General features: G+C 56.8%; 2 protein-coding genes across 3 annotated transcripts; one reads left to right on the top strand and one right to left on the bottom strand.

Annotated features, from left to right (window-relative positions):
- CYTH2 (cytohesin 2) lies at window positions 1-14,223 on the top strand. 2 transcript variants are annotated; one of them, XM_090048522.1, is made up of 12 exons: window positions 1-155; window positions 5,958-6,105; window positions 6,239-6,305; window positions 6,656-6,774; window positions 7,080-7,160; window positions 7,392-7,504; window positions 7,717-7,865; window positions 8,081-8,192; window positions 10,023-10,099; window positions 10,418-10,489; window positions 10,963-11,117; window positions 11,543-14,222. In XM_090048522.1, the coding sequence occupies exons 1-12, from the start codon at window positions 137-139 to the stop codon at window positions 11,628-11,630; spliced, it is 1,200 nt and encodes a 399-aa protein (XP_089904648.1). In that variant the 5' UTR covers window positions 1-136; the 3' UTR covers window positions 11,631-14,222. The 2 variants fall into 2 exon arrangements, with proteins under 2 accessions (XP_089904648.1, XP_089904649.1); XM_090048523.1 differs by lacking the exon at window positions 10,418-10,489 and having other exon boundaries at window positions 11,543-14,223.
- Window positions 14,224-15,113: 890 nt separating this feature from the next.
- Window positions 15,114-21,793, bottom strand: LOC149863776 (neuronal pentraxin-2-like). Its single transcript, XM_090050186.1, has 5 exons — window positions 20,821-21,793; window positions 18,172-18,316; window positions 17,235-17,482; window positions 16,607-16,786; window positions 15,114-16,486 (listed from the first exon to the last, which is right to left on the bottom strand). Exons 1-5 carry the CDS (start codon window positions 21,625-21,627, stop codon window positions 16,277-16,279), a joined length of 1,590 nt encoding a protein of 529 aa, XP_089906312.1. The 5' UTR covers window positions 21,628-21,793; the 3' UTR covers window positions 15,114-16,276.
- Between the last annotated feature and the right edge of the window lie 83 nt (window positions 21,794-21,876).

Raw genomic sequence — 21,876 nt, 5'->3', positions numbered from 1 at the left:
TTGGGGAGGAGGCGGGCTATTCCCCGCAGTGCTGGGCCGGGCGGACACGAAAGGAGGAAGCGGGCGTTGCAGCAGGAGGGCCGAGGAGACTAGGCGCAACCACAGAGCAGCTCCCGCCGGGGCCGGTGCGCTCATCATGGAGGACGGCGTCTATGGTAGGGGGCCTGGGCCTTGGCCTGCCCACCCGCCTGGGGCGAGCCGTACCATTGTATGGGGGTGTGGGTGGAACCACCCGTGAGGAGGGGCGGGGCCGGGCCAAGCCATTTCCTGCCTTGAGGTGGGGCCGGTTGTGCTTGGGCCGGACCATTCTCCCCAGTCTTAGGAGGGGGTGGGTGGGACCATTCCTGTTGTGCTGGGGGGGAGGGCTGAACCATTTCGTTCTTTAAAGGGGAGAGCGAGGGGGGTCTCTGGGAGGGTGGGACCGAGCCATTTCCTTTCCTGTGGAGAGCTCTGAACCATTCCTTTCTCTGTTATAGGGGGCTGTGGGCTGAGCCACTCCCTACGTTGGGGAGGGGAGGGTGGTCTGCGCCATTCCTAGTGGAGGACAGCCCAAACCATTTTCTCCCATATGAAGGGGGGTGGAACTGCACCCTGCTGTTTCTAAGAGTGTTTCTTGGCGTGTATTTTGGGGGTGAGGTTTGGGCTAAACTATTCCATTCCCTGCTGATGGAGGGGAAACCTGCAGGTTGAACCATTTTTTCCCTAATTGCAGTAGGGTCATGGATTGAACCATTTCCTTCCCTGTGTTGGGTGGTTGGGGATGAACCATTTTCTCTGCCCCCAACCAAACTCGTCCATTTTCCCCCTCCCCCCATGATGGGGGGTGGGGTCCTTGCCCTTCTGAAGGCCCTGCCGCATCACTTAGCCCCGACCTTGACATTTAGTCCGGTCACAGCCCCGCCTGTTGGCCCAGGAGGCCAATCAGGTGCTTGGCTTGGGAGCTCCTTAGGGCAGGGACTCTCCCCTGGATGGTGCTGCTGTGGCACTGGGATTGGGGCCCAGCCCCACCCTGACAAGCACCTGCCCTGGGGTGCCCCTCCTCCTCCTGCCCCATCAGGAGCGCAAGCAACAGGGCCACTGCCTCCCGCCCATGCTTATTTCCCAGTTCCCTTCCCTTCAGCAAAGATGTTGTGGCTCCTGCCAACCGCCCTGGTACATGCTCTTGTGTTGTCATGGTGATGCCACTGTTTTTGGGAGGCAGGGGGGCAGATAAACCACACATCTCCTCCTCCCTACCCTGTTCCCACGGGAGCCTGCTTGTCCTAAGACCTTGATGAGATCCAGCAGGGACATGGGCCTGGCTGGGCCCACCTGCATCCACCAGTCCAGCTTCCTGTGGTGACAGTCGGCCACGGCACCTAGTCCCACAAGCTCTAGCCTCAAACCAATTTAGTCCCAGGCTGTCACTGGGAGGCCATTCCAACATCTCACTGCACCCCTGCATAGGGACCTACCTCTCCTCCTCCTCCTTGAGCTAGACCAGCCTTGATCACTTTGCTCTTGTGCTTTGGTATCTCTTCTGCATCGAGCCATTTTACTTTAAATGCTCTCCAGAGGTGCCTTTGCTGACAGCAGTTTGGTTTGCATGGGATGGACTTGCTCTTTGGTAGAGGAGGGTGCTGGAGGGGCCACTGCCCAAGCTATTCTCACTAATTATACCCATATTATTGAGTTCCTTTAGTTCATGCAGTCTAGACCAGGGCTGTCCAGCTGGTGGCCCACAAGCCCAACCAACCCTCCTCTAGCTTCTGCTTCCTGTGCCATGTGGGTGGCATGTCACCAGGGGTGGTGGGCAGGGACTCTCACACTGCAAGGGGGTAGATCCAGAGGACCCATGTGATGTGTGGCCCCTGGCACAGCCCTGTTCTAGATTATGGATTGCCCCAACATAGGTAATAGGGCCAAGAGCCAGTCTCCTGAATCACAGAGATGCTGAGAAGCAGGCAGGGGTTGAACTGTGTGAATAATTGATATAATTTTTTGGTTTGCTGGTCAATTGATTCATGAAATGGAAGCAATTTATTTAGGACTTGTGGTGTGTGGGGTTTTGAATGCAGTTTAAGTGAACTTTGGAGCCAACCCCATTTGAAAAAATAGTTAGAATTTACTGAATATGTCAAACCAGACTTCTGGTCTCTTTCCTTTCTCTTGTTATTTTTCCACTACAAGTGAGACAAATGTTGCACCACTGACTTCCCTACAAACCCAGGACTAGTGTAGCTTCACCAAAATATGCCTTTTTCAGGGAGTGAAATACTCAAGGTAAAGCATTTCCCCAGCAGAGGACAGGGTGCTGGTGGAAGCCAAATGGATGGGAGCCTCCTGGTTATCAGGACACAGCTGCTGCAGTGGTAACAGCTGTATCAGTAGGAAGCAGTCAGGTCAAGCCAGGATTTTATCCATGTGATTAAGGCGCACCAATGTCTATAGCCAGTGGTATCCAAGGTTGTGATATGGCTGGTATCACATCTGGGCATTTTGATTCCCCAGCCTGAGTGACCAGGTCTCCATTTGCACTTGGGGAAAAAGCAGTGGCCTTCAGTGTAAATCCAGAGATGGGCTCAGCCCGTGCTCCTGGAGTCATAGCAAGACCCCTCAACCACTGCCAACATTCACCAAGCACCAGCTCCTGGTTATGATTGCTTCCTTGGGGTAATAATTTGCAACAATGCAGGGAATAAGACTCAGTGGCCCAAGAGTGCCCTGAAATCCTATGTGGCAAATGCCTAGAATACTTAGATGACTCTTGTTGGTCCAGCTATCTAGTTGGGAGAGATGTTAAACAAGCTTTTGGGCACATTGTGTCTTTCTTCAGAACCAAACTCAACCAAGAGGGCACTTTGTGCACAAAAGTGTGTCAGCTGTGTCCCATTGTTGATCAAGGCTACGACAATACTCCAGCCCTTATGGGGACGCTGCACTAGTGACCCCTCTCAGAAACCACGCACAAGAAATGAACAACTTGCTGAAGGAAAACAGGTGAAGCGGGGTTTGAGACCAGCTTGATGAAGACAAATAACTTTGAAGCCTATTAAGACAACATTGGAAGGCAGAACCACTGTGGAGGCCTACCTATTGGGATGTCACTCTCCCAGCCAACAGGGGCCTCGCAAAGGAAGTAAGATTCAAAATAGCTGAGCTAGCGCTTCACCAGAAAGACATATGGAGCCCAAAGCTAGGCAGCAGCAGAACTACATTCAGGACTCCAGCTAGGGCATAAGCATGGTGACAGCATATGGCTGTGAGAACTGGAGAGCTACCAAACCATTGGACAGGAAGAAAGATGACTTTGAAAACAAGCTCCCACAAAAAATTCCAAGCTTCAGAGGAAAAGATTTCATCCTTGATAAAGATAGCCAGGAAATCGCCTGCTGGAAGCCCACCAGGCTGGGAAGGAGGCACAGGGATGTATGTGGAACTTGGACTCCAGGGACCTCTACATAGACTCCCATGGGAAAGTGCCAGATGGGACCAAAACAGCAATGAGGAGCTGTGGGCCAGCACAGAAATCCTTAGAAAGACCCCTTAGCAAAGCAGCTGAGCCCAACACTGTATTGCAGAAGGAAACAGCAGCAAGGAGAGGGAAAGGCTGGTTTCCTGGTGCGCCAGCTCTGCTTCAGAAAGGAGGAAATGGAAGGCAAAATCATTAGTACAGCACCTGGTACCATGAGAACATGGGCGACTGGTGCCACCTGAGTCAAGGAGGCCACATGCTGCCCTCTTACCGCCCCCCCCCCCCAGTGACCAGTCAGCAACCGACGGGGGGGGCGGCCCCCACAACCAATCTTACTGACCTGGGGGGTGCTCCCCCCATGACCAATTGTACTGACCAGAAAGTGGCTGCAGCGCACCCAGAAAGCCAGTGGCACTTCACCTGGCGTACCCACTCCCTGGCTGGCGCTCACAGGGGGTGCACCAGTGCTCCCGCTGCCCCCTGCCCATCGCCTAAGCAGGAAGCTCAGCCAGTCAGGGTACACGTGCACCAGCTATGCATCACCAGTGCATGGGAACCTGATCCCAGACTGGGTCTCCTGAGGGCTACTATAGGACAGATAAATAACAATCGCCAGTTTGCACCAGAACTCTTATCTACCTCACAGGGATTATAGTGATTCCCTTCCAGCAGGCTAGTGTTAGTGGGACCTCATCTGCTTGTAGACAAGGCTCAAGGTAGTGACGTGATTCCTGGAGTTGTCAGCCAGGGAGCGTTGAGTCAAAAGAGCAGATAGGACCCCTCTCCCCCCCACCCCATACTGGGGAGACCATGGTAGAAGTCTGCAGCTAGTTTTGGAGCATATGCCGTGCAAAGAGCTTGGTAGGAGGCCTTAGAGTAGAAGGTCAACTGCTTGGCTGAGATGGGGCTTGAGCAGAGTAGGAGTAGACAAATTCCTGAGGTCCCTTCTAGCCTCATTGCCCTGGGGTTCTAAGATTCAAGGTCTGGAAGTCCTTCCTGAGAGGAGAACAGGCTGAAAGGCTTGATGGTGGCCTCTTATCAGAAGGGAATCTCGCTAAGAGCAGGGAATCCCTTGGCAGCCCTAAGGGACTATTGTGGTTGTCAGGTTGTAACCATTGTGGCTGTGGCTGTGGCCTGGGCTAACTCCCTGGCAAACCGCTGATACGTGACAGAGCCACCCTTCCACACTAAGTAAAACCAGTTCCTCCTCCCTTCAGATCCACACTGCAATGTTTGGCTGGTGGAGCTGGTGGAGGAGCACTCTGGCCAGTTCAGAGTCTGGACAGATGAATGAACAAGAAAGCCAGCTCAGAAGAAGACCTGGGTTCAGGTGGACACAGACACCAGCCAAAGCTACCCTACTATCTCTGCTTCCCACCCCATTCTCCTATATTGAATTTGTTCTCCAGACACACACAGGGTTGCTTTAGCTGGAGGACTTGGAGGAGGAGAGCTGTGGGTATAGGCAGATTTAGGATTTTGAAAAGGGGAGTGCAGATGCTTTATATCATCATATACACAACAGCACACATTTTGCTCTAGTTAAGATAGAAACTAGAAGCTTTACTAATACACTAGGGCCCTGGGGCTATATTACTCAGTGTAGGATTGAAGCACAAACAAATATAACTTCATTGTAATGAGTTAAAAACAGTCTGCCAGGCTGTGAAATAGGAGCAGCGAACAGATTTCAGCATTACAGAACAAAGGACAGCTTGATTGGTGGAATACCAAGACCATTAGATAGAAGAGCAGGTTGTTAACACCTGTGGAATGAAGAGTCTAGGAGGAATCAGGGAGATGTTAATAAGCTGTGAAGTCAGTTGACTTCCTCAGCACTGCCTGACTAGAAATGCTGCTGCTACTGGCAGGTAGTTGGTTTTAAGCTTTGGGTGGAACAGGAATCAAAGTGGGGTGCAAGTGTAACACACCTCTCCCCCCACAGCCCGGGATCCTCCCTTGGCCCTGAGCTGGGAGCTGGATCACTGCAGCCTGGACATTACAGTCAGATCATTCTTGGGGACACAGTGGTGAAAAACCTGACCCTGGCCAAGCTAGATTTCCTGCATCTGCTGTCTGGAAATGGATCAGAGAGACACTCTCCCTCCACCCCAGATCCAGGGGGAGGGGAGAGGATAGGCCCACCCTCTCACCCCCCTTGCCCCCACCCTTTTGGGGGGTGAGGGGGGCAAGGGGTTGGGCCTGTGCTGTGCCAGAGGCTGGGACTGGCCTCCAAGCGGTTCCTTCTCAGTTGGAAATCTTGGGCCCCAGGGGAGCAGGGAGCTGGCACAGGGCAGGGCAAACACAATTGATGATGCGTGTTTTGGGGTTAAGGACATGTCCTCAGGAAAGAGGGGCATGGCCTTGGACGGAAAGGGTCTGGTCTCCCAAGTGTTCATTCATAGCCAAGAGGCACCATGGACAGTTCTGCAGTGTCTGCCACAGGACAACTCCCTAGGGGCACCATACCCAGGACAACCTCTGCCTACTCCCTCCTCTGTAGTGCCTCCGGACCTGACACCCGAGGAACGCCTGGAACTGGAGAACATCCGGCGGCGGAAGCAGGAGCTGCTGGTGGAGATACAGAGGCTGCGGGATGAGCTGAGTGAAGCCATGAATGAGGTGGAGGGGTTAGAGGCCAACGAGGGCAGGTAACTCCCACACCTTACCCCAGAGGTGGCTGCATCTCAGCACTGGCTGAGAGGTCCCTGTATAAATTGACCCCCATCAGACCTGTGGGGCCCTCTCTGGGGGCAGTCCTCACCATCAACCTCCCTCCTGCAGCAAAACCCTACAGAGGAACCGGAAGATGGGAATGGGCCGGAAGAAATTTAATATGGATCCTAAAAAGGTAAGGGGAGGGGCTGGGAGCCAGGACACCTGGGTTCCTTCCTGGCCCTGGATCTTGTGGGGTAGAACAGAGTGCCTGAGCCAGCATGTCTGGGAGCCTGGGTCTCATGAGGTAGAGCAGAGGGGCTGAGCCAGGACACCTGGGTTCTGTCCCAGCTCTGGGAAGGCAGCAATGTCCTGTGTGGTAGACTAGGGGGCTGGGAGCCAGGAGGCTTGGGAGAGGGGAGGACCCCCTTTCCCTCCCTGTTCAGTGCTTTTCCCTAGTGTAAGTTCCCCCTACCCTCAGGGAAGGTGCTGGTAGAGGAGGATGGGTCTGTGCCAAGTGCTGATGCCTGTGGGCCTGTACTGCAGGGTATCCAGTTCCTGGTAGAGAATGAGCTGCTGCGCAACACACCTGAGGACATTGCCCGCTTCCTCTACAAGGGGGAAGGGCTCAACAAGACAGCTATCGGGGACTACTTGGGTGAGAGGTGAGGCCAGGACCATTGGAGAGGGCCTTTGTGGGGGAGGGGAGGGGCTGGTCCATCAGGGACTCTCTGGGCAAGAAATGAAATGGAGACCACTAGAGAGGCTTAGGGCCTTTCAGGTGGGAGGAGGTGGCTATGGCCATCTGAGACTGTCTGGACAAGAGGGGAGGAGTAATGCCACTGGGAAACCATAGCCATCAGGACTAGGGCTCTCCCATAAGGAGGGCCAAGCTGTATGCATGCCATAGCCTCACCACTGGGTGGGGTGAAGGCTGGCAAAGCCTACCCTAAGGCTGCCTTCTTTGCAGGGAAGAGTTCAACATTGCTGTGCTCCATGCCTTTGTGGACCTGCATGAGTTCACCGACCTTAACCTGGTGCAGGCCCTGCGGTGAGCTGGGGTTTGGGGATGGGCAGAGACATGGGATGTGGGGGTTAGGAGACTGGTGTGTTTTCGGGGTCAGGGAAAGGGAAAGGAGTGTTGAGGGGGGGCAGGTGGTGGGAAGAGGAAATGATGGGGAGGCGCTGGGAGCAGTGCAGGAGAGCTGGATGAATCCAAGAGATCAGGCCCTCAACCCTTCTCCCGTAGCCACCCTGTGCCCACTTGTTGTCCCTCCCCCAGGCAGTTCCTCTGGAGCTTCCGCCTCCCCGGTGAGGCCCAGAAGATTGACCGCATGATGGAAGCCTTCGCCCAGCGCTACTGCCTCTGCAACCCAGGTGTTTTCCAATCGACAGGTATGGCTGCAGCCAGTCAATGGGGTCCATCCCTCTTGGGGGAAGAGGATTGGGATCTGCTAGGTTGGAGAAGAGGGGCTGGGAGCCAGGACACCTGGGTTCCATTCCAGGTCTGGAGGGGGAGTGGGGCCTGCTGGGTTCAAGCAGGGAACATACGAGCCACCATCTGGAACAGTCAATTCACTCCCAGTTTTGCTCCCTCCCCACCGCAGATACCTGCTATGTCCTTTCCTTTGCTGTCATCATGCTAAACACCAGCCTGCACAACCCAAATGTGCGGGACAAGCCTACAGTGGAGCGCTTCATCACCATGAATCGTGGCATCAACGATGGTGGGGACCTGCCTGAAGAGCTGCTGCGGGTGTGTGGGGGCACTGGTGGGGAGGGTTGAGATTAGGGGGTGGGAGTAGGTGGTATACAGGGATTGGAGGCAGAGCTTACTGGGCCTGGGGTCTGACCCTGTAGGTGCAGGTGGGGAGACATGATCATCGTGACAGGGATGGGGCTGGGAGCCCAACCTGGCTTTGGGGGGAGGTACATGGCCTCAGCCTGACTCCACCCTCCCCTTTCCCCCAGAACCTGTATGACAGCATCCGGAACGAACCCTTCAAGATCCCTGAGGACGATGGCAATGACCTGACGCACACATTCTTCAACCCCGACCGTGAGGGCTGGCTGCTGAAGCTGGGTGAGCGAAGTCCCAGCTCCCTGCCCTGCCCCGCAGTCTCTGCATGCCTCTGCGCTCTCCTCTCTCTGTGTCCCCCACCCCCTCGCTGTGTCAAAGCATGAACCTTCAGCTCCTCAGGTCAAGGGATCCTCCCCCACCCTCACCCCTTCACTGGTCCTGGCTAGGATGCCTGGGTCCCCTGCCTTTCCCCTCTCAGGCCTGCACCCTGCCACAGCCAGGACACCAGGGTCCTCTCTGGGCTCCTCAGTGCCTGGTCTCTGTTAGGAAACCTGGTCCCTGCTGGTGGGCCCTGCCTACATCCCTGCTCTGCTGATCCCAGTGCCACCCCTCCTGAGCAGCTGGTAGGAACCCCTCCAACCTCTGTCCAGTTCAGATGCAGTATCCTCATCAGCAGGCTCTAGGGGTGCAGTGCCCCCAGCTTGCAGTGAGGGGGATGCTGTTAGAATATGCAGGTCTCTTGCTGCCTCCTCACCTTGCAGCTGCTCTTTAGGGACAAGGCGGGGGCTTCCAAATGGGTGAGGAGGATTGATTGAGGGGGCCAGAGGTACTGGGCTGAGATTAATGCAGGGAAAGGGAGGGCTGGGAGCCAGGAACCCTGAATTCTTTCCCATTTCTGGAAAGAGAGCTAGGTCCAGTGGATTAAAGTAGAGGAAGGTGGGAGCCCAGACGCCTGGGTTCTCTCTTTCTCCCTGGCTCTTACACCATAGTCCCAATTGTGGTGCATACTCAGGGCTGGACCAGGGGACTGCAGGTTTTCTTTCCAAGGTGTCACCCCAGGGGGACAGAGGACTGCAATCCAGATGTTTCAAATTCCTGCTCGTTCTCCAGCCAAGAGGTCTTTTCCCCTCCCCGTAGCCCCAGGCTGCCACCCAGCTCCCCACGATCATCTCCATTGGAGGATTTTTGATTTGACCGTGTTTTTCCACCTTATGTTGATGTAACTTATTTTTCCTCTCTCTCTCTCTCTCTCTCTTTCTCTCTCCCCTTCCCCTCTTTCTTTCTCTTCCACCCCCCATTTTCCTTTCCTCCTTTCCCCGCTGGTCCCCGCACCCCTCCCCCCTCACGCCGCTGACGTCACTTGCCCTCCTGTCTCACCGTTAATCCCCAGGAGGTAGGTAACAGAGGGTGCACAGGGCCCTGCACCCTTCCCCCCCACCCCACAATGCCCCTTCCCCTTGGGTCTATCACCTGGAGCAGCAAGCCAGCTGGGAGTTGAGTAGGGGTTAACCGTTGAGAGACAGACAGGAGACTGGGCCAGGTGTGCCCGTGTCTAAGAGACATCACAGACAGAGCACTCCCCACCCCAGGCATCAATATCCCCAGCTAGAGAGCCCCAACTGAAACCAAGGAACCCCCTGACACAATCAGAGCTGCACAGAGCCCTCCCCCCTGCCCTCCACTTCCCACCCCCCAATTCCCTGAGCTGGCTGCAATCCCAGCATGCTCTGGGGCAGGTGTATTCATTCTCAACCAGTGAGAAGGGTCACCATGGCTTGAGGGGCTCTGTCTATCCCAGCATGCCCTGGGGCATTTCTGGACACCCTCAACCCATGGGACATTGGCAGGTTGGGAGTAGTTAGCTTAGCTTCAAGGAACTCTGCATACCCCAGCATGCTGTGGGGGAAGCAAGCTCACCCTCAGCTAATGGAATTTCGGGATAGGGGTTAGCATGGCTTTGGTGCTCTCTGTATCCCAGCATGCTCTGGGGCAGGTCTCTTTCCCCTTCTCATGCTACCCTCATGGTGCCTGTTGGGCTCCATGGCTGTTCCCCCCACCCCACCCCTTCGCCCCAGGCTACTCTCTGAGCCGCTGACTCTGCTTCCCCTGCAGGCGGACGGGTGAAGACGTGGAAGAGACGCTGGTTCATCCTGACTGACAACTGCCTATACTACTTTGAATACACCACAGTAAGTGCCCTTGGCCCCCTGCACCATCTTCCTTACCCTGAACCAGCCCCATAGGCCCTTCCAGCTTGGTCTCCCACCTCTGGTACTATCTGGGACAGGCTCCTCAGACAGAGACAAGACTTTGCACTCATGAGCAGTGCTAGTATCATTCACCCCTGGGCAATGCAGACTCCCATCAGCCTCCTCCCAGCCCTCCTTCACTGTCTTATTCCACATGCCCCAGAGGTTCCCGCCCCAGCAGGACCCTAGTGATGGGGTATGCCCAAGCCTAAGCTGTCACCTCTGATGCCATATGTTTTCCCCGCAACCCCTCACCAGGACAAGGAGCCACGGGGGATCATCCCCCTGGAGAACCTGAGCATCCGTGAGGTGGAGGACCCCCGTAAGCCGGTGAGTCCAATCCATCCCTTTTCTCTGCTGTCAGCTCCATGGGAAGCTTTTCTCCTTGCTGATCGTGTCTCTACCTCCTTCCTTCATAGAATCACAGAAAATTAGGGTTGGAAGGGACCTCAGGAGATCATCTCATCCAACCCCCTGCTCAAAGCAGGATCAGCCCCAAATGTACCATCCCATTCATGTCTTCAGCTCTTCTGTCCGCCCTCCTCTGTGGCTGTCCAGCCACCAGCGTGACCCCACCCCATCCCCATCCACCTGATTGTGTCCTGCCCCCTTTGCCTGTGTCCCATCACTGCCTCTTCATCCACCCCCACCCATCCATGAAGCCACTCCACTCCTGTCCCTTCACCTAGCCACAGTAGCGTCAGCAACCCAGAGGACCACCCTGACCTGAACCTTGTGCCCCTGCCCATGCCAGTGCTGACCCCTGTGCCCTGCCCTGGTTGATTTTGTTTTTGCTTCCTCAGAACTGCTTTGAGCTCTACATCCCCAACAACAAAGGGCAGCTCATCAAGGCCTGCAAGACGGAGGCAGACGGGCGGGTGGTGGAGGGGAACCACATGGTCTATCGCATCTCAGCCCCCACGCAGGAGGAGAAGGACGAGTGGATCAAATCCATCAAGTGAGGAGACCTCTCTTCCCACCAGGCCCCATTCCCTCCCAGAGCTGGGAGAGAACCCAGGTGTCCTGGCTCCCAGCCTCCTTTGCTGTCTAGTCCACTAGATCCCACTCCCTTCCCAGAGCTGGGAGAGAGCACAGGCATTCTTGTTCCCAGCTCCCTTGCTCTAGCCCTGCCCCTCTCCACTCTGACTGGAGCATATTGCTCCTGGCTCAGTGGAGGCAAAAAGGAGTGAGGATTCTCCAGCCCAGTTGCTACCATGCCCATGGGTGATCAGGTACATAGGGATAAACATGGTTCTCCTGGGTAGCTTCCCCATCTCAAGGTTGATAACCAGCACCAGGACCTTCCCCATCCAGAGCACATAGTTGCAGCAGGGTCCTCCCCAGCATGGGGACTCATCTGCTGATCTCCTGCCTCCCCCACAGGGCTGCCGTGAGCGTGGACCCCTTCTACGAGATGCTGGCCGCCCGCAAGAAGCGCATCTCAGTCAAGAAGAAGCAGGAACAGGCATAAGGGGGTGGCCATGGTCATCTCTCCAGGGCCACCCCCCTCCATGCCATGACCCTGGGGCTACTGCACTGCCCCTTGCCAGGGCCTGGAGGAGCTAGGGGGTCCCTGTCACAGACTGACAGGAGCGTTGGCTCCCCTTCCCTGCCCCAGACTGCGTCACAGCCTCAGAGCAGTCTGGTCAGGCAAGGAGAACATCCCCTGCCTGGGGTTACCTGCACCACATCCCCCTCTGGAGTACAGCCACTCTGGCCTGGAGCTCTGTAGGGGCCCTAGGGAGGATGTGGTCAGGCACACAGGTGGGACCATGCTGCCATCTTGCCAAGGAGCCCCTGCCGCTGGGGCAGTAGTCTGCCCTGAGCAGGGCAGTTCTGCTTCAGCCAGCAGGGAGCAGTGACACACACACATGCATACCTCTGCTGCTTCTAGCAAGTAGGGACCAGTGACACTGATAGACACACATGTATGCACATGCACACAGGCAGCTCTGCTTGTAGTTAGTAGTGACCATACCTGTTTCTCGCTAGGAAGGAGCAGGGACAGACATGCATGCATACATACACACAGCCTTTTCTTCTAGCCAGTAGGGACCAGTGAGATACAGACACATATGCACACAAACAGCTCTACTAGCCAGCAGGGACCAGTGAAACAGGTGAGTACACAAGCACACAGAGCAGCTATGACACACACACCCCAGCAGCTCTACCAGGCAGTAGGGAAGAGCGAGGCTGATAGATATACACACACATGCACGCAGCAGGGCAGCTCTGCTTCAGCCAGCAGGGAGCAATGAGGTACACGCATACACAAAACTCTGTTTCTAGCCACTAGGAACCAAGAAACGAAACACATGCACACAGCTGTTCTAGCCAGGAGGGAGAAGCTCACATATATGTACACACACGTACATGCACACCAGGGCAACTAGCAGGGAGCAGTGAGATACTGACAGACACACTGAGCTGGGCAGCCTTGCATCTAGGCAGCCAGCATCAGTGACAGACTGATGCGCACTAACACACAGAGCAGGGCAGCCCTGCTCAGCTAGTGGGGGACAGTGACAGACAGAGATACATTCGCGCACACACGGGGCAGGGTAATTCTGCTCCCACCCAGCAGGGGGCAGTGTCATACAACCTGAAGCCCCCCTGTGTCTGGAGGAATAGGCTGTGCCATGCTGGGACAAGACCCTCTCTTGTTACCTGTTCCCTTACCCATGAGCCCTGAGCAAGGGCTATGCCAGGGCAGGCTCTGGGCCAGGCCCCACATTTGTTTCTAAACTAGGGGCACATGGAGGAGGAGCCCTGGTAGCAAGGAGGCAGAGCAAGGACACCCAAAAGCCATCAGGAGAGAGCTGAGAGGGGCTGGTCCCTGAGTTCAGCTCTTCCTGGACCAGCCAAGTTACTCTGACTGCAGTGGTGTCAGGGCCAGATCCTGGGGTCAGCTTCTATGGGCAGAATCTGCTGCAAGAGCAGCCTCTGGATTAGGACCAGTATCCAGCTTAACCTGGGGACAGCCTTTCCCTTCCCAGCCCCCAGGTGCTGCACCAGCCTGTGGCCTAGAAAGGCCTTATCTCCCAAACACCAATCATTGCTGGGGTAACAGGCACAACAGGCATTTACCTACAAGGCCTATGTTGTGTGGGTGTGGACCCCAGAGACTTTGCAGCCTCCCCTCCCCCCCATACACACATACACCTGCCAGCAGAAAGAACCATATGGCAGAGGAGCACAGCTTTGCCCCTCCAGGTGCCTTCTGCCTGGGGCTGGGATCTCGCTCCTTTCCGCAAAAGTGCCAGCAGGGGGCAGTGCCCCCCTCCCCCCTCAGTTCTCCCAACTTAAGCTTAGCCCAGACACCAGCTAATTGGTAAATCCTTCTACCCTGGTGTGGCTGTGGGGGCCTTGGCCCAAAGCATTTCACTTGTCCTGCTACAGGACCCCGTCCATCCTGCCCACCTTTCCTTCCAAAACTGACAAGGGGGCAGCTGGGCTGTGGGAAGTCTGTAGCCCCTTCATTCCTATGTGCCATCTCTGCCCCTTCCCACATGGTGACTAGGGAAAACCTTTGGGACTGAGTCTGAATCTGTGGGGTTTCCATGAGCCTAAGACTGACACCCCTTTCAGGAAGCAGGAAAGACAGGGCCTTGATGCCATCCTGGCCTGGGGAGCGGGGTGGGGGCAGGTGTTGGGTTGAGTGGGACCAGGGCAAACCCTCTTGAGACCAGCTTTTTCCACCCATGTCACTGCAGGGCTGGCTTCAATGTGCTCAGGGTGCTAATGGAGTCCATAAGGGGATTGGCCTTCCTCCAAGGACTTGGCCCCTTCCACCCTGCCCAACCACAGCTGACTTCTCTCCCCCATGGCATGACCCTCCAAGGTTATAACCTGGGGAGGTGAGCCCTGTGCCCACCTGAGGGAAGGCGAAGTCTGGGACCAGGGTGGGGTTTGGAGGTTCATGTGACGTTTGCTATTCCCAGTTGTATACTTTGTTTTTTATTATTATTATTATTATTTAAGGATTTAATGTATACAAATTTGGACTGGATTAAACACTACAGCGTTGAATACAGACAGGCACGGGGGTGTCTATGGGGGCCCTTTTGCAGTGGCAGGGTGGGGTTGAGGGAGGGAAAGTGGCTCTTCAGACTGAGATGGGGGATCAAACTGACCTAGCTCTTGAAGGTGGATTAGAGCAGGGAGCCTTGGAGTGAAGCTGGCTGCATACAATAAACCCTGACCTCAGCCAGGGAGGCCTCAGAGCAGTGAGTTGGCTTGAACAGCCTCATATGAGCAGAGGCATCAGATCTGCAGGGGTGCATGGTGGGGTGGGAATGATCCTTCTTAACCCTTCCCCCAGTTCTGCTTCTGAGCCCTGTGCAGTCAGCCCCAACAGGGGCCGTGCCAGGCTGGGCAGCCTCTGCCCCAGGGTAGAGCACAAAACAGAGCTACCTGAGCCTGCAGGTAGTGGGGTGGCATGGGGAGGGAAAGGCCCCAGATCATGGCCTGGGATTAGGGCTGTCCAGTGGGAGCCATGACCTTGTCTCTTGCTCAGTCAAGCCGTGATGTCCACCCCGAGCCAGCCTAAGGGGATCAGAGACCAGCAGATCCTCACACATCCCCAGCCAGTGGGACACAGACAGATTGACATCCATGCATGGCTGAGGGGCTGCAGGCAGGGAGTTCCTGTTGGACACAGCTGCTGTCTTGTCTCTATCCTTTCCCCCGCAGTCCTCTCTCCACGACTCTGGCACAGTTTTGAGCTGGTCATGCAGCTGCCCCCCCTTCCCCCCCCACTCAACTGGCACCAAGATGTAGCTACTTCTGGGGTGGAGGATGGCATGGAGTAAGGACCCAGAGGAAAGTGAGGGAAGAACCATAGATGGAGCCAGAGCGGCTGCTGGTTCTTTGGCAGGTTTATTAAATGCTTTCAGAGTAAGAAAATAGCTTTGATCTCTATGTATCAAACATCCAGCTAGGGCTGCAGGGCCACAGTATGTACAAAGAGCGAGACCCCTAAGCTAGGTGCACAGATAGGTATGTACAACAGCAGATGGGTCTCCCTACACCAGGACACAAAGTTAGCTCCCCTCCGTGCTCTAACCACTGGACCCCACTTGCTTCCCAAAGCTGGGAGGGGCCCCAGGGGTCCTGGCTTCCAGCCCCACCATGCTCTAGCCTTCTGGAAGAGCACAGCAGGGAAGAGGGGGAACTATGTTGTGCTGGGTGCTGCTTACATGCCACTGCACAGACCTCCCCCTCCCCCTTTATGCCAGGTTCTGCCTATACCTCTCTGAGGCTAAGATTGGGGCCCAAGCCCCCCAGTTCAAGATTGGGCCCTGCTGTGCACAGACACTATGCGGCACTCCTGGTTCAATCCAACCTGAGGCCTAGAGACATGGGGACTTGCCCACAGTCACACAGGGAGCAGGGGAGGTTGTATTTATTCAGGAGGAAAACCCCAGTGTCCTATGCCTCCCTCCTTGCCTTCTCTCCACCAGTTCGGGGTCTTGGCCCCTGATCCTCCTCACCGGGGCCTGAGGCACACAGGATGGGCATAAGGTGCTAGCAATACCCACAGCACCAGCTGGCTCTGTCCTGGCTTCAAGGGTGCAGCTTGGCCTGGGTGTAGAAAGGGATTAGCTCCCCCAGGGAGAGGGCAAGGTTACCTAAGGCCAGACCTAGCTGGGGGAAGGGAGGGTGTATCACCTTGCCCAGGGGCATTACAGGGATTGGGATGGATTCCACCCCCCGGCAAGGGGCAAATGACCTGCTGGTGCTCCCCAAACACCTCCTTCCTGGCACAGCAAGGAGCCCCTGTAGCTGGGCTGGGCTGGTTGGGACAGCCCCAAAGACATCCGCCCCCCTCAAGTGCCCAGTGGCAGGAGGAGGGGTGGGGGGGGTTACAGCAGGAGAAGAGCTGAGGACTCTGGGACCTCTCTCAAGAGGGACGTCACTGGGAGACGACAGAGAAGGGCTTAGAAGTCCATCTGTGGCAGGAGAGGGGGCCGGGATGAAAGCCGCAGAACTCCACGTCTCCCAGTAGCTGGGGAGAGAACCCAGGCATCCAGCCCCCTCCCCTAGCCCATGCCCCTCCCAGAGCCAGGAAGAGAATCCAGGCGTCCAGTCCCGGGCAACTCCAGGCCTCACAACTCAGTGGCAGGAGTTGAAGGGCAGCTTGGCCACACCGCCGTGCAGCTCCATGGAGGACTCAACCCAAGTGATGAGGTCGCCGCCAGCATGGCTGGCACACGTGGCCATCTTGTAAACCTCGCCTGGTGTCAGGATGCGGCTCCACATGTTGAAGTCAGAAAGCTCACCAATGAAGGCCTGCGTGGCATCAAACCGGCCACCCAGTGTGTCCTGGGAGAGGAAGGCAGGGAAGGATCAGCCTCAGGACAGGAAGGCATGGCCCCACCAGCCCCTCAGAGGCAACAGTCCCCCCTGACCAGGGCTGATACCACCCCAGGAAGGGCCTCGTACCTGCTCTTGCCCCAGGATGAAGATGCCCCCTGGTTTGATGGGGTGCCAAGGGGCCAGGTTCTCCCCACTGCCCCTGCGCACCCCGTCCTGGTAGGACTCCCAGATACCATCCCGTGTCGACCAGGTGATACAGATGTGGTGCCATTTGGCATCGTTAATGGCAAGAGGCAGGGTGGCAGCCTAGGGAGGGAGGGGGAGGGAAAGGGTTAAAAGATGCTGCTCTGAACAACCTCTGCTCTCTCCCCACAGCACAAGCCCTTGTCTCACTACCCCCAGTAGGGTGGCCCCCAATGAGCCCCCATCCCATTACCTGCAACACAGTGCCCCGCACTGAGCTCCTGTCTTACTGCCTGCAGAACAATGCCCCCACTGAGCCCCACTGCCCACCCCCAGACACCCCAGCAGTGCCCACAGGGCCACTGGATCAGCCTTGCTGATAAACTCCCAGCTCAGCAGTGCAAGGCCCCACAGTGCCTCCTGCACAGGTTACCAGCACCATGACTGCAGGAAATCCTAGTGCTGTGTGTGCTGAGTCATGAGTGCCTAGGTGCTGACCCAGCAATCCCAAGACACCCGTGGGCCACCCACTTGGCACACCCCAGCCCAGCCTTACCCAGACCCCCCCCACCTTGTCATTGATGAGCAGCTCCATGGGGTTGTTGCCCCACTCAATGAGCACCAGTTCATTGGCCTGGCCAGGCACTGAGTAGGAGAAGGGAGTGCCAACACCAGGTGCAGTGCTGGACTTCAGCCACAGGCAGATGGAGAAGGCAAAGACCTCGTGGTGCAGCATCCGCTTCACCTTGACATACATGTAATTGGTGCGGAGTGGGAAGCCCACCCGGAAGTCCTCAGAAAGCTTGTCCGCCTTGTGCCCTGCATGGGGACAGTGGGTTCAGTACCATGGGAGTGAGCCCGTGCATGGCCATGGAGGGAATGACAGTTCTCAAAGGCCAGCTGCTATCCCGAGTCCATCCAGCTGTCTCCAGCCAGCCAGATAGTCCCTCCCCCCAGCCCCGTCATCAACCCTGTCCATCGCTCCAGCAACCCCTGCCACCTATCCTTCCATCCCTTCTCACACACACCAGCCCACCTACCCATCTGCCTCTCCCTCCCCACATGGGCATCCATCCATCCATTCCTCCACACATCTCTCCACTCACCTGCCCCTCCTTCCTCCATACCTGCCCCCCTTCATCTATCTTCACACAAACACACCTCCATCCATCCCTGCTTTCCCTGTGGCAGGTTCAGGTATGCTTGGTGCCCCTGGACAATGCACCTGGTGAGTGAGTGAGTAGGCTGTGATGTAGTTTTAGGCATAGGTTAGACAGGCATTTGGATGGGATGGTTTGCATGGGGCTAATTTTGCTATGAACAGGTGGTTAGGCTAGAAATGACCTAGAGGGCCCCACTAGCCCAACTGCTGTATGATGACCCCACCCCACAGTCCATCCATCCGCTCCTCCTATACCCTTCCCTCTATCCATCCACCCCGTGCAGTGTGCGCACCCCTCCATTCAACAGTTATTCTCCCCCTCTGCTCTCTGACTCCGCTGTCTCACCCTTCTCACTACCATTGCTGTCAGACTTATGCCAGTGAGGCTCTGTGGCATTGAACTTCTCCTGGATCTGATGCTCCAAGATGCTGATCTTCTTCTGCAGGGCATCCCGCAGAGAAGACGAGAAAACTGAGCTGTTGCGGTTGTGCTGGGGAAGGACATGGGGCAGAAAAGCTGTGAGACAGACCATGCCTTCCCCTATACCCCACTCCCTGCCAGTCCCAGACCAGACCATGGGCCCATCCAGCCACATGCATGCATTAAGCACCACCTGGAGCTTAATTCCACCCCACCCCCACTCCCACAGGCATGACCCCAATCACCTCCTCCCTGGAGCAGGTGTTCAAATCTCCCCACGGCACTAAGTAGGGTAGAGTGGGGGTGGAGGAGACTGGGCCTATCTTTAGCCATGGGGAAGAGATCAGCATCTGATCTGCTCCCGTTAATCCCACCAGCCCCTGGCACTGCCACCTCCTATTGACCCTCGTGCTCCAGTACCACAGATGTGTTACGGGGCAGCTCCAAGGAGAAGAGAGGTGTGAGTGAGGGTGGGGAAGAAGGGGGGGGGGGCACATGAGGAGGGCAGCACTGGCCAAGTCAATCAGAGCCAGGATAGTTCCCAGCCTCTCCACCTCTACCCCCACTTCATGCTCTAATTCACTAGACCCAACTGCCCTGCATTGTCCTTTATGGAGTCTGACATAAGCCCTTTTGGACGAGGGGGCACTGGCTCTGATCCGGCCCCAGGACAGGAGATGGGCTGGCTCGGGGTGGGATGGGGGTTCACTCCTATGTCCCCCTCCACCCACTTCCCAGGTGCTTCCCCAGGAAATGCTCCTTTTCAGGGACGTCCCCACAGCTCAAGGACAAGGGACCCTGGCAGATGGTCTGCAAAGAGGATCAATTGTCTAATTCCTCTGGGCCAGCAATCTGGGGGTGTTTGTACTTAATTAGGTCCAGCAGAAGGGTGGAGCCAGAAGCCAGGACTCCTGGGTCCTTTCCCCAGCTTCCAGGGGTGCCCGTGCTGTTGAACTGGAGGGGGAAGGGATCTGGCAGCTAGGACTCTTGGGCTCTCCCTGAAGCTTGGACATGGGGTGAAGAATAGTTTCATAGTTTGTAGGGTTGGAAGGGACCTGAGTAGATCATCTAGTCCAAACCCCTGCCATGGCAGGAAAGATTACTGGAGTCAAACGACCCCAGCAAGGTGTTCATCTAACCTCCTCTTAAAGACCCCCAGGGTAGGAGCCAGCACCACTTCTCTTGGAAGTTGGTTCCAGATCCTAGCCACCCTGACCGTGAAGTAGCGCCTCTTGATATCTAGCCTAAATCTACCCTCTACCAGCTTGTGACCGTTATTCCTGGTCACTCCTGGCAGTGCTCGGGGGAACAGGGACTTCTCCAATGCCTGCTGATCCTGCCTGACTAGTTTGTAACAGGCCACTAGATCCCCCCTCAGCCTTCTCTTGTGGAGGCTGAACAGGTTCAGGTCCTGTAGCCTCTCTTTGCAAGGCCTGCCCTGCTGCCCCCTGACCATGCGAGACCTTCTTCATGCTGTCCATGTCCCTCCTGAAGTGCGGCACCCAGAACTGGATGCAGTACTCCACTGCAGCCTGACCAGTGCCGCATAGAGGGAGAGGATCACCTCCTTGGACCTGCTCGAGATGCATCTGTGGATGCATGACAAGGTGCGGTTGGCCTTCCTGACTACATCCCCACACTGCCGGCCCATGTTCATCTTGGAGTCAATGATGACGCCAAGATCCTTTTCTGCTTCAGTACTGACAAGAAGGGAGTTCCCCAGCCTGTAGGTATGGTGCCAGTTGTTCCTCCCCAGGTGCAGCACCTTGCACTTGTGGAATGAGAAGTAGTGGTTAAAGCAGAGGGCCGGAGCCAGGACTCCTGGATTCTTTTCCCTACTCTGGCAGGGGAGTGGACATAGCAGTTGTGGGGGGCAGGGTGTGAGGGTTACAGTGTGGCAGAGAGGGGCGCCACAGGGTGTGAGCCTGCCCCAGGAGAGACGGGGATGAAAGGGGAACTGAGAGGTCACCAGGTCAGGGGTGAGCGAGGGGAAAGTCACAGGGTCACAGCAGAGGCAGGGCCAGTTCTGGGGTGACTGGGGCCTCTGGGGTCATGGGGCCATTGCAGTTCTGGGTAGGTGATGCATGTGGAGGGAGAGATGGGAGGGCAGGGGCTGGGGGATTCCTGAAGGCTCTGAGGAGAGTGGGTGGGGACCTTGAGGGCATGGGTTTGCTGTAGGGAGGCATGAGTTTGGGAGGCTGGGGAAGTGGTGGGAGCCCATGCAGGCACTGGATGGCTTGAGGGATCCTGTAGTGCTGAGGGGCAGTGGATGGCTGATGAGGGCCATGGGTGGGTGATAGGGAGATGCGAGCAATGAAGGGTCATGGGGCAGTGGGGATGGCCATGGAGGGGTGGTGCTGGAGAGCTACAGTGCAGGGCAAGGCACAGGTGGGTGTTGAGGGGGGCTGTGAGAGTACTGGGAGGTCTGGGGGAAGCTGTTGAGGGTAACAAAGGCAGTGGGTGAGGAGCAAAGGGTACCTGTGGGTGGCACTGTGGGAGGGAGGAGACGTGATACGGTGCCAGGCATGGGTGAGTGATGGGGTGTTGGAGGGGCCCGGTGCGTGGCCATGGTACCTGGAGATGCTCCAGCCGCTCCTTCAGAGACTCCAGAAGGCGCTCCATCTGGTGGGCACCAGGTGGCGTCTCCCGGGGTGGGTCTTCCATGGTGTTGGCAGTGGCAGCACCCTTGCGGTATGCCTCGTGCCCACTGTGCCCAGCCTGCAGCTCCAGGTGCTCACGGTGCCCAAAGTGGTGGTACTCATTCTCCCGCCCATGTAGCTCCCCACCATCATGGTGTCCGCCAGCCCAGTGCCCCTCATGGTGCAGCCGGTGCTCATGCCCATGGTCGTCTTCATGGTGGAGCCGGTGGTCGTGGTCATGGCCATGATCGTCCTCGTGGTGGCCTCCACCCACCCGGTGATCATGGCCATGGTCATCCTCATGGTGCCCACCACCCGCTCGATGCTCATGGCTGTGGTTGTCCTCGTGGTGGCTACCTGCCCGGTGGTCATGGCCGTGGTTCTCCTCGTGGTGGCCACTGCCATGCTCTGAGCTGTGCTCCCCGCTCTCATGGCCCCAGGAATGGGCCTCACAGCGGCTCAGCTTGGCCGTCAGCTCCCGCACTGTCTCCCGCTGGTCCAGGATGGTCTCCTTCTGGTGCACCACTGTCTCCCGTAGGTGCAAGATGGTCTCCTTGGCTTCCTCCAGCGTGCCCACCCAGTGGCTCCCACCACCCACCCCATGCCGTGGCTGGCTGGCTGACTGGCAGCCGTGCTCCATCTCCAAGGGCATGGGACTGCAGATGAACTTGGGCAGGGAGTACTCACCGCTGCCCCCCGGCAGCAGACACAGGGCACAGAGCAAAGCCCAGGGCACCCTCATCCCTGCACCCCCTGGCCTCAGATGGACTGAAATGGCAAGATCTGACAGTGAGCAGCACCCCCTTCGTGGCCGGGGCTTCCCGGCTCGGTCGGATGGTGGGAGAATCTGGGTCCTTCCCTGCCAAGACACCAGCAAACTCCAATCTGGGGCCTGCCCAGAACGTGCAGTCTCCTCACGAATGCCCCAGCCCTCCTCTGGTAATGTCAGCTGCTCAGCCAGACTGTGTGCCCAAAGCCGGCTGGCTCTGGA

The sequence above is a fragment of the Crocodylus siamensis genome, chromosome 5 (genome assembly GCF_052110815.1).
Source record: "Crocodylus siamensis isolate JL-2025a chromosome 5, ASM5211081v1, whole genome shotgun sequence".
Classification (NCBI taxonomy): Eukaryota; Metazoa; Chordata; order Crocodylia; family Crocodylidae; genus Crocodylus; species Crocodylus siamensis.
The sequence above is the reverse complement of the archived record's forward strand: the minus strand, read 5'-3'. Positions and strand labels throughout refer to the sequence as shown.